The sequence below is a fragment of the Hydra vulgaris genome, chromosome 02, assembly GCF_038396675.1.
Source record: "Hydra vulgaris chromosome 02, alternate assembly HydraT2T_AEP".
In the NCBI taxonomy this organism is placed as follows: domain Eukaryota; kingdom Metazoa; phylum Cnidaria; class Hydrozoa; order Anthoathecata; family Hydridae; genus Hydra; species Hydra vulgaris.
Genome location: NC_088921.1, coordinates 67702574 through 67720662, shown reverse-complemented (window position 1 = coordinate 67720662; position 18089 = coordinate 67702574). Strand labels below are relative to the sequence as shown.

Here is an 18089-nt window from a genome sequence, read left to right as displayed (position 1 = left end):
GAAATGATGTTGGTTTCTTAAGGGATATTGCTTGTCTGGATTCTCAAAACTTTCAATCTTTGCATGACCATATTGACAACTTCATGGTTTAGCTAATCTTGCTGGTATACAGAGGGAAAAACTGTGCACAGAGATAACATTGTTTGCAACTAATTTCCCATTAGTTAGTAAGGCTGATGAAACTGAATCAGAGAAATGCTTCTCCAAAAAAGACTGCAAACAGATATTTGACTATAAGATAGTTGATATAAGTATTGAAGCCCCTGGCAGCATGCTATTTCAGTGGGACATCACCATGTTTTTCAAAACAAGCGTTTATAGTTTTATATATATATATGTATATATATATATATATATATATATATATATATATATATATATATATATATATATATATATATATATATATATATATATATATATATATATGTATACACATATATATTTATACATATATAAATATATATAAATATATATACATATATATATATATAATATCTAAAATATAGATATATATATATATACATATATATATGTATATATATACATATATAGAATATATATATATATATATATACATATATATATATATATATATATATATATATATATATATATACATATAATAGCATGTATAGTATATATATATATAAATATTACAGCATATAAATATATATATGTATATATATATTTATATATATGCTATTACTGTATACTTTGTACTAGGTGTTCTACTGGTGACAATTGGAGTGCTATTATGTATGCATGTTATGCTTCAGCTAAGTGTGATGATATTTATACATTAAAAACTAAAAATATTGCATGTGGTCATACTGGGTTGGCTATATTGTATTTTACATCATACATATTTTTCTGTATGTTTCTTGTAAGTACTATTTTTCTGTATGATGTTCTTTTGAATTATAAATAATTATACTTTACTGTGTTTTAATGCTTTTTGGTCTTTTACATAATAACATTATTTGTTTAATTTTTTTATTTTTAACCTGACAACTAATAAGTAGTGCTTTTTATTAAACATAATTTCTTTTATTAACTAAACCTTTAGATTGTAATTGTTTTCGTTCATTTTATATTTGTTCTATACCTTTTTTTATTATCAGTAATCCATCATCTCATCAAATTTCTCCAAGTTTTTAAATCTTTTAAGATTTTATTGAAATCATAGGTTTTATTAAAAAAGTTAGAGGAGAGCTTAATTAAAGTTTATTTAATTTTTGCAAAAAATATGTTTAAAAAAGAGGTTGCCTCATAGTATTGTCTACAAAAAAACACCATACTAAGAATAAAAACATATTATTGACCTCACTGAAATAAAATAGCACAAAATCTAAACAAATAAAATTTTGCACTACAAATTTCGAAAACATAGACAAGGCCATATTCACGTGGTTTATTGCAAAGAAAAGTCAACAAATACCATTTGATCGTATGATACTGGAAAAAAAAAAAAAATTCAAAAAAGCATTGGGTTATTTAATGCATCTTATTATTGGTTTTATAATAAGATGCATTAAATAACCCAATGCTTGAAAAAAAGGTCAGTTCCGTTTTACTTTTGTTAGATTTAAATGTAAATAAAAGCTTATGTGCCAGCAATGATTTTTTTTATGTGTGTTTCAAGTTAAAATTTGATTTTTTTGCTCCTATTTTGAGGAATGACATCATCTTTAAAACCATTTCCTGTTAAATTATCTCTCTAGCAAATGGTATGACTGCCCCATCGCACATATTGGAATCAGCTAAAAAAGTCCAAAATTGAGTGCGTATCAAGGTTGTCAATAAAAATAAATTTCTGTTAAAAATTTTGATCCTTCAAGCAATAAAAGATGTTGTTTCTTGGAATGCTGTATCAAAGGACTAAAACTACAGCAAACATAGAACTGAAATGCAATCCTTACCACTGAAACTTATAAATCTAAGGAGGATGAAAAAGCTAGTTTAAAACAATTTTAAATGACAGGGTTTTTCCCAGATATTGTAAGGTGAAAAATGAGAAGAAATTAAGTTTTATACAAGTTTCTACGAAGCCATAAAAAATTTTCAAAAAATTAATTTTCATTTTTCTAATTCTAATTATGTCTAATTAATTTTAATTATTGTCTAATTATTCTCTTTTTTACAGTTGAATTAATTTTTATAAATCTTGTGGGCTACACCATTTAGGCATTGGAGAGGGGTAGTTAAATTTTTTAACAAAAATTTGCTTTAACCTCATTTCATGTTTTGAAAAAAAATATTATTGCAAAACTAGGCAGTAACCATTTTTTCAAGTAAGCTAAGTTATGCTTATAAAACAATAAAAAAAAAGTAAATGTTTATAGTATAAAAATGCTACAATAAAACTTAAATAAGCATTTATTTAATAATTTTGAACAATTACTTTACAACTTTGCGCTAATTATATTATACTCAGGGTTTCCACTCTGCTGGAAAAACTGAAAAAAAAGCTGTTTTTAAAAAACATGCTGGAAAAACTGAAAAATGTATGCGTTGTCCAACATTAATGCTGGTAAAACTAAAAAAAATTATTTTTTGCCAAGTAGCTTAATTTGTGTTTAATTATTGATTTTTTAAGATTAGTTTAAATATTACTAACTATATTTATTTCTTTTAAAGTTTTATATTTTAGATTAATATGATTATTTTGTTAATTTTAATTAATTACCAATAAAAAAGTGAAGAATCAAAGATGATTTAAAGATGGCTGGTTGAGCAATGATAACTTTAAAGATTGGCTAAAGAAAGATCTTAAAGATGTGACTAAAGCAAGATGTGTAGTTTGCCACAGGTCTTTTCAAGAGGGTGCTCTGTTTTGACAGACTATGTAAAAGGAGAAAAGCACAATAAAGAATTAAGAAAAATTAAATAATGATGTTGATGTGAATTAATGAATTGAATGTGTCAGTTACAGAAATTACATTAAACTCATGTCAAAAAACTAGATGTTACTATGGTTGAAATTATCTGGCAGCTTAAAAATGTGGGTAGTGGATTTATGTTCAATTTATGATGGCTTAAAACATAGCATCTGGGACACATACTAGTACATTTTCTGAAGATTGGTACTTGAGGTTGTTATGGACACTTTCTGACAATTAATGCTTGAGGGCAGGATACGTACTAGTACATTTTCTGAAGGCTGAGCACTTCTCCTGTACTAGTACGGGTTAGTATAACAGCATGGTTTATTTTTTCTGTATTTCTTTATTCCATCTGTATTTCAGTGTTTAAAAAATGTATGTAGCCTTTACAAAATGTACAATGTGCTGGGCCATGTTTTTACAGCTATGTTTTCAGACAGTGACATATGTTTTCAGATGTGACATATGTGACATATGTTTTCAGTGACATATGTTTTCAGTGACATATGTTTTCAGTGACTATGTTTTCAGACAGCTATGTTTTCAGACAGCTTGACACTTTTAGATGGGTCAAAGCAAAACTTTATGCAAGTTAAATCACGGTTTAGCTCTTCATTTTAAATAGGTTTTGTTAGAAATTTTAAAACTGTCAGACATTCATGTCTATTCTTTTGATGAGAGTTTAAATGATGTCACCCAAACTTCTGAAATGGATATTTATATTAGGTTCTAACAAAGGAAATAACAAAGCTATTCCAAATATCAATAAATGATCCAAATGTCAACATAAAATTTTTCAATGAATTCAGTAAAATTTGACTATAAATATTTTACATTCTCTTATTGGCATCAGAATTTGTAGTTTGTATATTGCCCATGGCAGTTGAAAAGCTGGGTAGGCTGTCACAAAATGCGGATTGTCTCAGAATGGAATTTGAAAAAAAGTTGCAGGGAGAAGACTCTGTCACTGATTCTTTTGTCCTCTTAACTTCTGCTCAACAAAGTAATTACTTCTACTGTACTAGCTCCATTCAAAATTTAAATTCACATGCTTCGGACAATCAATTTTTTACATGACATTTAGTTACTGGCAAATATAGTAAGACAGACGACATTTGTTGCAAAACATCTGACTCGCTGACTGATACAAAAGTAATGGCAAGTGAACCAATATGGCTAGATATGATTCAAAATTTTTCTAAATGGTATTTGATTTATATTTTAGATGGATTGAAAACAAAAAGGTGGTTACCCAGTTGATCAATGTGTGGAAAAGTTTGAAAAATTTTTTTTTTCTGGAATGCTTTACCTAAATCCAAGCATCCTTATTAAGTGATCTTGAAGTGCTTTTTTTATTAAAAAAAAGCACTTCAAGATCACTTAATAAAATCAGGAGTAAGAAAATAAAAAACACAATAATCAGAAGATTCAGTGAGAGGGTTGCCTTTTATCATTATATGATTGTTGACAGTATTGTGATATTTGTTTACAGAAAATAACTGAGTTTTGTTGGAGTTAAAATTCTCAAACCACTGCAAGCCCCAATCTGTTATAGAAATGAAATTAGATTAAAGATCAACTGCCTGCTCTAAGCAAGTTTTTATTAATTTAAGACTAGACCTTAATTTAAGAGTACATTTTAGTTTAAAAGAAGCATTTAGCATCAGGGTGTCCACTCAAAATTTTAAAAAAGTTCCAGCGCTTATTTTTAAAGAAAGTATCATTTAAAAATGCTTTTCAAGGATTTTGGTCCTAATACTCATATATTTTTCAAGAATCATTATCGTAAAAATACTTAAATTCCAGCATTAATATTATTTTCGAATTAAAACAAAAATTGTTTTAATTCGAGGCAAAAAAGGCAACCACCGTCTTTGTAAACAAAAGTTTGTAATCTAAAATTAAATACCAAATACTATATATATTTGTGTACTACAACTTAATCCAAAAAAGCTGTAATAAATTAAAAAAAACATTAACACTATGAATACAACACCATTAAGAAATATATATTAAAAAAAAGACAACTAAAGTAAGGACTTCCATAGCACATTTTTTTTAATGTAACAAATTATAGAATTACTAAAACAAATTAAACTTAATGATACTCTGAAAAGTTAGTCATAACAACAACTGAAGCACAAATGATAACAGGTTTTCATATAAACATGAATATACAGTTAAGCAATTAACTTGAAAAGGCTGAAAAAAATATATATTTGTGACAACTAACAAATAATTATTGAAATTAAAAACTACTTGTTGACCAAGTATCTAGTTTTATATATCAAAAAACTCTTGTGGAAGGCACAATCCATACAAAGCATTTTTCATTCTAGTTAAGGTTAATAAATTTCAAAATTTCTCAATAAATCACAAAATCATAAGACTTATAAATAAAAGAGGAAGAAACAACTTAAGATAATAATAACAACAAGATAAATTGAATTAAAATTAAAAGACAGTTCCAAACCATTTGTTAATAAAAAATTAATTTTTTGTTTTCTTATTTTCAAGTTCTACAATTTGTTTTTCTATAAACTCAACCTCTTGTTTAATTTCTGCTTTTTCTTTTTCATTTCCCTTCTTGGCGCAACTCAGGTCACTTTTTTTTCTGCAAGTTCTATACACTCTTTAACCTTGTTTTTCATTATTAAAATAACTTTTTTTGCAACCTTGAATTTTTGATTTAACTTTTTGATGTCAGCTGTGATATGCATCGCTTTTTTTTTACTCTGTTTTCTCTTTCTCCTTTTTAGTGTTATCCAACTCGATTATATATTTTTGATGGGCTGATCAAAAAGTTTTGACCAATGGTGCTGTGATTTGAACTGTGTGCAGTTTTAAACTATTGGCAATTAAGTGGACATCCTGATGCTACATGCTTCTTTTACATTAAGGTGTACTCTTAAATTAAAGCATACTCCTAAATTAAGGTGTATTCTCAAATTAAAACACGCGTAATTCATGCAGTTGATCTTTAATGTAATTGTAAAATTGGGGCTTACAGTGTTTTGATCATGGTTGCTGCTCAAAGGAGCTATCATCTTTTAATGTATTTTTCCCTGCATGCTGTAAAAACTTTTATTTAGTTCTTTTCTTTGCACTTCGTTCCATTGAAACCCTCTCCCATCTTCATATTTTCCTGACTTATACAACCTACAACTTTTCAATTCTTCTGTCAACCATGTCCTTGCTATTTAACTCTATTCTTTGTTTACTTAGATGTTGTTTTTTTTTAAATTTATTTAAAACACCAAGGAAACAATAGTTAACAACCTCGGTATCAGTGAATTGTTTCAAATCTATGTAACTAATTCCATTTGTAATTAATGGTATATCTAATTCCATTTAATGCATTAATCCCTTTTTGTGTTTCCATTTAGAAAAATCTACTGCCAAAATTAAATTTTAAAGTTCTAAATCAAACCACACAAAAAAAGTTTGATAGGCTACCTGTGAAGCTTGGTAAGGTGTCGTCCACAAATTATGTCATGCAATTTTTGATCTTTTTAGACTCCTTACCCAATTTCTTCATCAAAAGATCATAATACTTCATTAACAAGTTCCGTATGTCATCACAAAACCATTAACCCCCCCCCCCTTCCCTCACCTAAATCATGAAATAATTTATAGACAACCCCTAAGCCAAATATGTGGCTTGATACCCAGATATTTTTTTAATTCCAGTTCTTTCTAAACAAGGTTGCAAGCAACCACCATTAAGTTGGGAGTTACTAGAAAACAAAGAATAGAGTTAAAGAGCAAGAAAATGGTTGACAGAAGGCTTGAAAAGTTGTAGGAGTCAGGAAAACATGAAAATAGGAGAGAGTTCCAAAAGGTTGAAGTGCAAAAGGAAGAAAACTAGGCCAATAAAATTTTTTAGAGCATGCATGGGCAGATACCATAAAAGGATGTCAATTGCTGAATGGCTATTAAAGTAAGAATGAGTTTTGGTTAATTGAACTAAAGATGTTAGCTCCATTTAGCAGCGACCATGATAATATTTTTAGAAAAGAGCAAGAGATGCATCTTTATGGATATGAAAGAGAGGCTCAAGTTTTGTAGATGAAGCATGTCCAACTACGTTTACAATGCATTTTTAGACGTTATCTAGATAAGAAAGAGCATTATTAAAAAAGCTCTAATATAACAACACTAATCCATACAGGAATGATATATAAAAGTAGTGGAATCAGGAGTAAGATAATGACAACCACAATAAAGTGAAACAACCTTTCCAGTTAACTAAGTGACAATAACAACCACAATAAAGTGAAACAACCTTTCCAGCTAACTTTGCAATCAATTAAATATATGGTTTCCATGAGAGGTCAGAGTGAAGGATAATCCAAGTAGACATAAAGAAACGAGCTTCTCAAGTGGGTTGCTTTTCATCTATATAGAAATGTCTACAGTATTGCGAACGTCTACAGTATTGTTGTTTGCAGTAAATAACTGACTTAAGTTGAAGTTAAAATTCACAAGCCGCCACTACAAGCCCCAATTCGTTACAAAAATGAAATAAGATTCTAGATTGGATACCTGTTCTAAGCTATCAAAAATAGAAGACTTTTTGTTAAGAAAGGAGTATAAATAAATTTTAGCTTTGAAAGGAATGATTTGATAATCTTAAAATTTTTTCTAGATACGTTATAAAGTAAGCTTATGAATTTATATAAAAGAAGATTTCCTGATGCTTACCTTAATTTAAGAGTACACCTTAATTTAATGTTTCAATGCCCTTGCTAATAATAGAGAGAAGATTGATTGGAAGATAGTTGGAGGAATCAGAATGATCACCAGAGTTTTTAAAAATTGGAACCTCAGATGCTATTTTACAATAGGCAAAAAAACAAGATTAAGTCAAGCACTTATTAAATAGTTTAGAGAGAATTAAAGAGAGTTCTTGAGAAGACTTTTGTGTTTGAAAAACTCTCTTGTGAACAAACAATAAAGCGTTTGTTCTCAAGAGAGTTTTTTTTTGAAGGTGAAAAAATAATTATGATTAGATATATTAACTGCACAGGAAGGTGAAAACCATGGTGTAGAATGAGGCTTGACTTATAACTGACAAGAAGGAATAAAGCTTTCATACCTGTCTGGATCCAGGAGGCGCATATATCAGCAGAGAGAGAAAAGTCATCACCCCAAGAACCATCACAAAGAAAACCACAAAATAAATTTCAGTCAGGGTAGTTGTTAGTAGTGAGATAATATGTCTGAAAATGAAGTACGAGATGAAAGAATTATAGTGATTATTACGTGGTTGAAACCATCTGAAGGAAAACAAAGAGAAACTGAACACCTGAACACAAGACATAAATCAAAGAATGAATGTATGTGATTAGGGTTGTCTGAAAGTCACAAAGTTAACTATCAGAGTAAGACATTAAAAAATACAGAATTTATGGGCTTAAGCGTCAGCAGGGTTTGTAGTGTTAAAGCCAAGCCATTCAGTGTGACAAGCGCTAAAGTCACCAATAACAACAATATTGATAGAGGGGCGAAGAGAAAGGACATGATCAATTTGATCAAAAGTTACATCTAAAAGAGTGCAGTCTTAAAAAGAAGGAGAACGATAAAGAATAAAAAAAAAGGTGAGAATGATAAATAATAGAGGTGCTAAGCAGAAGCCCATATAAGAATGGTCAGAGGATTTAAAGCTGATTTCTTAACAAATAGGTGAATTAATGTGTAAGTAAACTCCCGAGCCAGGCATGTTGCTATTTAAGTCTTTGCAATCAAAAGATAATGGCTATCAATACTGAGATCCAAAAAAGAATGAGCTGAATTCAAGTTGTTCTCACAAAGAACAAGTCTGGTGAATTTTGCAAGAAATTTAATTAATGGAAAGTTACTTTGAGAACCAGGAATATTAATAAAAAAGTATATTTAAACTGTTTAGTTGTGGCGATAGTTTTTTATGATTTATATTTTTGGTTATTTCATAGTTTTCATGCTTAATGGTGGATTTGAACCCATAAAATTGTAAAAATGTCTATTCAGAGAACAGCACACTAAATCACTAGGATACAGATGATATTGATTATATATATATATATATATATATATATATATATATATATATATATATATATATATATATATATATATACACACACATATATATATATATATATATATATATATATATATATATATATATATATATATATATATAACATATATAGCTTATTTATATAGTTTATATGTAAAAGTATATACATATATAGCTTGGTAAGCCACATGTAACTTAGTAAGTCACATATAGTTGGTTAGCAAAAGTTTGAAAGTCTCTTTAGAAGAAAAAGATTAAAATATTTGTGAGTAAATTTATCTTTATAATTTTTTTTTGTAATTAATTTAATATTTTAGCTTTTAAATTTGTTTGTGGCAGTAATCATGGATAACTTTGAGTATTTAACGCGTGATACCTCCATACTTGGGCCACATCACATTGATGAGTTTATTAGGTGCTGGTCTGAATTTGATCCACAAGCATCGTATGTATTTATGCTAATAATTTACATAATTATACTATATAGTATTTTTTAAGTCTTAATTTTAAATTAAATCTAAAAATATTTAGAGGAACAATCTCTCATAATAAACTTTATGGAATGATGTGTTATTTATCTCCCCCGATCGGTTTTGGACACAAATGTCCCAAAGTTGTTGCTTACAAGGTGTTTAATGTTTGTTTTTCATTTTATTACATTTTAATATAAGTGTACAGTTTTTTCTTTATTTATAAATTAATTTATATATACTACATATTAATTTTTTATTTTTTTAATTCATACAGAATTATATAGTAATTTTTGTACTTGCATTAATTTTTTTTGTTATTATTTATATATTTTTTATCAATAGATTAAAATTAGTTAGATTCTACTAATGTTAATTAGGAGTTCAAGTTTTAATTTTGTAATCTAATTTTAATCAACAGCTAGTTGTTTTTAATTTTTTAATTTTTTTTTTTTTTTGTATAGCGACTCATTCGCATGAATATGCCTGTTAATCCTGATGGAACTGTGTCGTTTTATACTACCTTACTTTCTCTTGTTCGTCTTAGTTTGGACATTTGTACTAAAGGAGACAACTTTGAATCTGATAAAGAACTGAAAACAACAATTAAATTTTTATGGCCGAAAATTAAAAATCTCCAAAAGTTTTTTCCTATCTCAACAGGTTTCTCATTATTTTTAGTTTCACTTTTAATTTTACTTGAAGTTTTAAAACTACAAATTAAATTTTTTATTTAAAAAAATATAACAAGATATGAATTATGCAGTTAAGAATTTAAATTATCAAGTCTATCTAATTGTTGAAGGTATTACTCCTTCAACAATTAAATTTTTGTTAGATTTTTTTTATGTTTGATGTTTTTTTTAAAGTAGTATCTATGGATTGTCGAAACAGAATACCATAGTAAAAATTGCTTTTCTATGTGTAGAACAGAATAGGATAGTAAAAATTGACACAACAGAATAGGATAGCAAAAATTCGGCACTTAAAAATAGCATAAAAACTAAAAACTAAAACATTAAAAATGTTGTTTGATTTAACTTACACTTGCATGGACTTGACTGTAGATAAACTTTAGCATAAAAGTAGGGCAAACTTTATTAAATTTTTTTTTTTTTTTTTTTTTTTTTTTTAGTTGTTATTCGTGGTGCAACCCTCTCTCAACCCTTTAACTCCAAAACACGAACCTTGCCGAGCAAGGCTGCTGCGCGGAGAAACTAAGTTGAGCGCGGTACTTCCAGGGACGTGGTGGGAGTCGAACTCGGAACCTCTCGCTTACAAAGCGAGCGCTCTTACCACTACACCACTACCGCATAAATAATAAAATTATTTTGAGTTTTTTTCAAAAATTTGATTAAGTATAAAATGTAAAACCATTAAATATTTAATTTAATGTAACAAAATAATTAATTTATAAAAGTTGTGAATATTTTTATTTCTTGAATAATTGCAAGTTTTTTTATAGGCAATGTTTTAATTGTAACAAAGAATTTACTTTGTTTCTGGTTTTCATAATCATTGCTGATGTACCATTAATTTTTAATTTACTTGGTTTTCATTTTATGAACTAAATGGAAGCATTTAAGCTGTTTTTTGCAAAGAAACGTTCAGATTCTGGTTTTTAGTTTAGGGTCAAGAGAATTATGAATTTAAAAAAAAAATCCATATTATTTTTGAAGTGGCAACCTACGGATCCTTAGGAATTTAAATTTATTATAAAACATATACTTTTATATAATAATAACTCCCAAAGAATCCTGAAAAGGAGTTTGCCAAACAGTTGAGAGTACTAAGCACTTTTTTTTTATTTTTATAATTTAGCAAATATCAAAATAAGTTTTTACAAATTATTTAATTGATAATTTACATAATTTAGATGAACATCAAATGACAGTTGGCAAAATATTCTGTATAAAACTGCTTGTCATGAAATTTAGAAAGTCTCGGGAAAAAAATACAGAAGAATCCTCAGATTCAGAACCAGTAAGTTTGAATATTGATAGTTACCTTACAGGTTTAACCAAAAAAAGTTATATTATGTGAAAGCTAGTATTCTATGTAAAATTTATTTATTTTTTTTAAAAAATAAATTGCATTGGTAGCAGAACTATATTTTATATAAATATTTGTCTTTTTTTTCTTTTTTGAGTGAATTAATTTATAGTTTTAAAAAGTGTATTTTTTTAGAGCTCTTCACATAATGTAATACATCGACTCCAATCGCTAATTCCTGGATTCAAAAGTCAAAAGTCATCACATTCCAATCAAATCACAGAACTTCCAAATTATAGAAATGATCCTTCTGAAAATTTAACTAAGTACTTTATTTTTCATGTAAACTTTTTTAACATTTTAAAAAAATTTTATGACACGTAAATACTCAGATCCACAATTTTAAGCTTTGCATCATTTGGTAAAAATTTTTCAAAAAAAAATGTTTTTATTGAAATTGTATAATGACAGAATTATTGTTCAATTAGATTTGCGAGTCTTAAAAATTCTTTTTATCTTATTATTTTCACATGCAATAAAATTAACAGCGTATTTTATAAAATAATATGCCATGCAATACAAAATAACAGCATATTTTATATAAAAAGTTGTTTTTATTATTATGATTTAAAAATAAGGTTGAACTATTTAACAATAAAATAAATGTATATCCTAATGCAGTCATGAAAATTAATTTATGTTAAACAACCACCATGTGTAAGTTGGCGGTTTCATGCAGTTTGAAATATTTTTATTTTTTATTTTGATAGTTCTATTCATCGTCAAACAAAGCTAGAAAGAAAAAGTAGAATTTTAAATGAAGAATCAAGTAGAAGAAGTTTATCATGGAATAATGTTGCTCATTCACAACCACTTTTTTATGAGAATAAGGAAAAAAAGAAAAATATCGTAATTAATTTTTGAGTCATTTTTATTAATTAATAATAATAAAATTATTAAAGAGTTGTTCAGGGATATAGCATATAACTAAATTGTTGCCTAAGATTTTAAATTAATTTGTTCAAAATTTTATTTTGTTATTATATAATTAATTTATTATTATGATAACTTAAATGATCCATATATTAAATATTTGTTGAAAAACAAAAAACATTGTTTCATCGATCTAAGTTGTGTTACTAACTTGTTTTAAATTAAAAATTAAAAAGAAATACTCTTGAAACATGTTATTTAAATTACCTATTTCTTTCAAATCATTTGTTACAGAAAACAGCATTTAACTTCATTAACACAACCTTCGTTCGCTGATGTGTTTGAGTTCGCTGATTCTTTCAAGTCAAAGAATAATCTTAAAAAATATTTTAGGATTATTCATTGACTTTTCAATAAGTTGATTTTCATATTTTTCCTAGCTCTATAAATATATTTCACATATATTTACAGAGTATTTATTTCATTACAGAGTATATACTTCATATAAATTTGTAAATATATACGATATTATCTTATCAAATATATTTCACAGTTTTATACATTTTTAAAGTTGCATTTTTCCAACCAACAGAACAATTTAGATATCTTAAATCATTTTTTATTCTTTTTAGACCCTTAAGGCAGCAGTCAATTCAAAGGTTCTTGAAGCTTCAATCAATATAAAGATTCTTTTTTACTTGATTTACATTATCATTAGTTAACAACTTCATTTGTTTACATTTTTATATAAAATCGCTTATTGTTTGAAAACTTTTATTGAATTCTAAATAATAAGATTACTTTCTCAAAATATATACGCGCAAAAAGTTTATTTAATGTTAGAAAGCTTAGTGTTCAGACTTTTTTCTAAAATGCTCAACATATTAATCAATTTTATCAAGTTATTAATATATTCATAAAATTATAACTAAAATGTATTTTAAATTTAAAAAAAAATGTTTGGGTTTCGATTTTTCAAACATATGTTATCTACATAGAAATGCTATCTACTTTTTATTTCTATTATTTTATATGATTACTTTTTAGATGGCTTTTTTTTTTTTTAGAATTTAAATTCGTTTACATCAATTTTAATTCCTTCATCCAAAAGTTCTTATGTTTTTCTGGAATCAAATGAGATAAACGTTTTACCTGAGTTAAATGCGATAGATGTTTACCCTGAATTAAAAGCAATTGATGTCTCACTTGAATCAAAAGTTCAATCATTTGATACTGAAAATTTATTAAACGAAAACTTATTTGATTTTAAATCAAACAAAACTCGAGAATCAGATGAGAAGGATTCTCTTAGTATTCAAATTCGTTTCAATAATTCAAACACATTATATCAAAATTCAAATTATAAAAGTATTAAATGTTCTTCTGCTCCTTCTCTCAGCAGTACGTTTCAAGCAGGTGACAAAAGCTATATTCAGAAACCTGGTTTTGATAATAGTATTCCATTTATTTCTCCTTTATTGTTATCCCCTAATTACTCCGAGGCAGTATATAAGATATCTGCCCAAAACTCTTTGCACATAAATTATAATGGAAATAAAGAACCAGATCCAGAATTTAAATATCAGTTAAATGGAAAAAATGGTATGAATCATGAAGTCTTTGAAAGAGCAAGAAGTACTTCGGAAACTCAAACAATGGAAACTAAAAACTCGATTTACATTAGGTATAGCGACGGTAGTTTACGAGATACACGAGAAAATTCTAAAAATTTTAGATTTAGCTCTTAGAAAGATGTTTATATTAATACGCGTTATCCGTACCTAAATCGCAAACTCTACAAATTGAAATCTTCCGAAAAAATGGCGCGAAAATACGCATAATTTACCATTACTTGTTAAACATTTTGATACACTATTAATCAAACAAGCATTAGAATTTTATATTTCTGCAAATAAAGTACACGCATCATTTGTACAAATAATGTACACGCGTCAAGCGACATGACGGAGATTTGTTATCTAAGATGTTAGTTACTTTTTTAATTTTAGAAACAAAATGGTTTTCATGGTATGTTTCATGGTATTTTAGAAACAAATGGTTTTCGTGGTTACAACCAATTTTATACTCAACAAATTTTTAAAGAAGATTATTGTTTTCAAAAACACAAAAATTTAAATCAAGTAATTTATTGTAAAACGTTAAAATTTTCATCGAATACAAGTGAAATACAAGAGTGTAAGAATGTAGATTTATCATTTATTTATTTTTTTACACCCTTATTTTTATTTGTTTACGCCCAAGTTTTTATCCCCATTAGTAGTTACAACATTTTCTAAAGATAGTTTTGTCAGTTGCAACAATTTATTACTTATATTAATAATTGAGTTAATGCTTCGTTCACAGTTGCCTTTTCATTTAAATTTATTTAAAACTGGTACTTAAATTTGTCAAAGAAATTTCACATTTGTAAACATTTGTAAAAAAAATCCCTATCATAGGTTGCCTAATGTATACGGACTGATATTCCGACGATAAAAGCAACCTTATAAAAAAGACTTTGAAAAGACTTAACTTTGAAAAATTATTTTATTCAACAGAAATAAATTTTGTTAAAAAAAAGTTGGGGTCATCTTAAATTTCTTTCAAAGAACATCTAATTGTTTATTCGACATCTTTTTAAAAAATTGGGGTTAGCCCAAATTTTTTTTAAATACAACATTAAGATAGCCATTGCATTTCTGCTTATAATGTTAATTATAAGCTTATAAAGTTTTGATAACTTATCACATCAGCTAGGAAAGCTGATGTGATAAGTTATCAACTTTCATAGATGAATATCGTTGATATAAAAAAGTCAACTCATTGAATTTTTTAAATCAATGATTTCAATATTTTAATCACATCATTTCGATGCGCAATTAAAAAAATTGCATTTTGAACATCGAAAATAAAAGCTCTATGTCAATCTACATTGTGCATAAAATAAAATGCCTTCTAAACAATACTTGCTTTAAAAAATGTATACTATTCGTTCATTCACAGTTACCTCAACTATTATACTATTGTTTGAGCAAGCATATGCTCTTCAATACTAAAGCAAATATTCATAAAACAAAAGCAACTGTGTCAAAAATTATACAAAGTTAATAGATCCCAACAAACTCGCCATGCTTGACCCATGCATGGCCCACCATCGGCATCATTACTGGTCCACCATTGACCGATAAGCATGATTCGATCCAAGTCTTGCTCACCGTTTAAGGCATGGTCCATGCATGGAAACCGTTATTCGAACAGCGTTTAGTAGATGCTTTGCTATTGCCTTTTTTAATGCTACTTTTGGTTCATTTTGTTTGTTTTTAACATTTATTGCTATTTTTATAAATAACCAATACTTTAATAAACGCGAGATTTCAACTCAGACTTTTGGGAGAAAAATTGACAATTTTAACTTAACGATTTTAAAGTAAAACAAGTCAGGAAAAAAAACGTTAGGCGGGGTGATATTTTGCTACCTAAAAAAGTTGGATGGGTGATATAAAATGGAATGTGGGATATTTTAAACTACAAATACACAGTCATTTTAGCAATACCTTTTATGTTACTAAATAATTTTATTTCAATGAAATTGCCTTGTAATACAATACATTTTGAAGTTTAAGGTTAGAAACGGTTAAACTTTTACCATCATTTTAATTTGATGCTTGCATGAACTAACGTTTAGTACTTCTCGATATCCATGTTTTTCTGCCTGTCAAGCTGATAGATTTAGCAATTACAACAAAGTCACACAAAAATAGCCAAAAGTGAAGAAATTGTAAAATAAGTAACGAAAACAAAATAAAATAAAATAAGTAAAAAATTGTAACCAAAACAGCTAAAAGTAAAGTATTTGTAAAATAAACTAAAAAAAGTTTATAATAAGATTAAATAAGAAAATAATAGATTTATCTCTTCTACATTAATTAAGTAATACATATTTTTAAATATTATAAGTAATACAAACAAAAAAAAAAAAAAAAAAGAAGTATAAAAAATAAAAGAAAACAACACCAAAAAACTCATCAAGTGTATATATATATATATATATACATATATATATACATATATATACATATATATATACATATATATATATATATATATATATATATATATATATATATATATATATATATATATATATATATATATATATATATATATATAATATACACTTGATGAGTTTTTTGGTGTTGTTTTCTTTTATTTTAAATATTAATTTCTATATTAATAAAGTTTCTTGGGATGTAATATAAAAATAATATCTTACGTTGTTTATCTAATAAATCACAACTCATTGACTCCATGATAACATTAGATAACCATGCTGTTTTCGAAAAAATACTCCAAATGAAATACTGCATATAAAAATTATAAAATATATTAGATTTCTTTGACTAAATTATAAAATATATTAGGTTTCTTGGGCTACCATATAAAAGATAAAAGAAATATCTTACGTTGTTTATCCAATATTTCACAACTCATTGACTCCATGGTAACATAACATAATCGTGTTGTTTCAAAAAATACCCTCAATAAGTTACTACATATAAAAATTATAAAAACATGTTCCGATTATCTTAAAACCACAAACACATTGTGATCTTCACAAATGTAACTATAGATATACTGTATTTTAATACATTAAACACGTTTAACTTGCAAAGGAATAAAGTAAAAGCATAAAGGAAGATCATCATTACTATTTGATGTCTTTATGTGCTAAGGATTGATACTACTCGACCTTCGATTATACTGCTATCTATTTCTCCTGGCGATGTGCTAGATGATTTAAAAGTTATTTAAACAGTTTTGCATCCAATTTCTAATAATAAATAGATCTTTTTAAAAAATTGGGGTTAGCCCAAATTTTTTTTAAATACAACATTAAGATAGCCATTGCATTTCTGCTTATAATGTTAATTATAAGCTTATAAAGTTTTGATAACTTATCACATCAGCTAGGAAAGCTGATGTGATAAGTTATCAACTTTCATAGATGAATATCGTTGATATAAAAAAGTCAACTCATTGAATTTTTTAAATCAATGATTTCAATATTTTAATCACATCATTTCGATGCGCAATTAAAAAAATTGCATTTTGAACATCGAAAATAAAAGCTCTATGTCAATCTACATTGTGCATTGTGATATTAAAGCACTAAACTTACAATTAAAAAACTAACTTACTTACAATATTGTGTTATCTTCATTTTACCTTTTTAGATAGTGTAGTGGTAGAGCGCTCGGTTCATAAGCGAGATGTTCCGAGTTCGATTCCCACTACGTCCCTGGTACTACCACGCTCAACTTGTTTCTCCGCGCAGTGGTCTTGTTCGTCAAGGTTCATGTTTCGGAGTTATAGAGTTGAGAGAGGGTTATAACCACAAGTAGCTTCCTCATCTGTAGTGTATAAGTAGCCTCCTCATCTGTAGTGGCCTTCTCGGCCTTGGGGAGGTGAATTGTATATATAAAAATTAAAGATAATTAGTTTTTTCGTTCTTGATTACATTTTTAAGCAAACATCATTATTCAATCTAATTCTAATAATTAATTCAATCACGTCGCTTTTCATGTATGCAAAAGTATTTTAAAAAACTGAACAAATGAAAATAATGATTATGAGAACAATTATGATAAATGGCAAAGTTTAATCTACTTATAATTTTTGATCCAGCATAATTATTTTTGAAAATATTAAATTTTCGCTAAGGGTGTTCATATTACCCTAACCTAACCT

At 27.0% G+C, this 18089-nt stretch overlaps 1 protein-coding gene across 2 annotated transcripts in view; it reads left to right on the top strand.

Annotated features, from left to right (window-relative positions):
- The window catches only part of LOC101237741 (voltage-dependent calcium channel type A subunit alpha-1), a 112444-nt gene extending 97896 nt beyond the window's left edge, over nt 1-14548 (top strand). For both annotated transcript variants that reach the window (XM_065791767.1, XM_065791768.1), the window contains 8 exons: nt 727-886; nt 9264-9391; nt 9478-9574; nt 9881-10079; nt 11293-11399; nt 11604-11734; nt 12179-12317; nt 13409-14548. In XM_065791767.1, coding sequence (XP_065647839.1) covers nt 727-886; nt 9264-9391; nt 9478-9574; nt 9881-10079; nt 11293-11399; nt 11604-11734; nt 12179-12317; nt 13409-14089 — 1642 coding nt within the window. In that variant the 3' untranslated portion in view covers nt 14090-14548. The remainder of the gene's footprint in view (nt 1-726; nt 887-9263; nt 9392-9477; nt 9575-9880; nt 10080-11292; nt 11400-11603; nt 11735-12178; nt 12318-13408) is intronic.
- The last annotated feature ends 3541 nt before the right edge of the window (nt 14549-18089 follow it).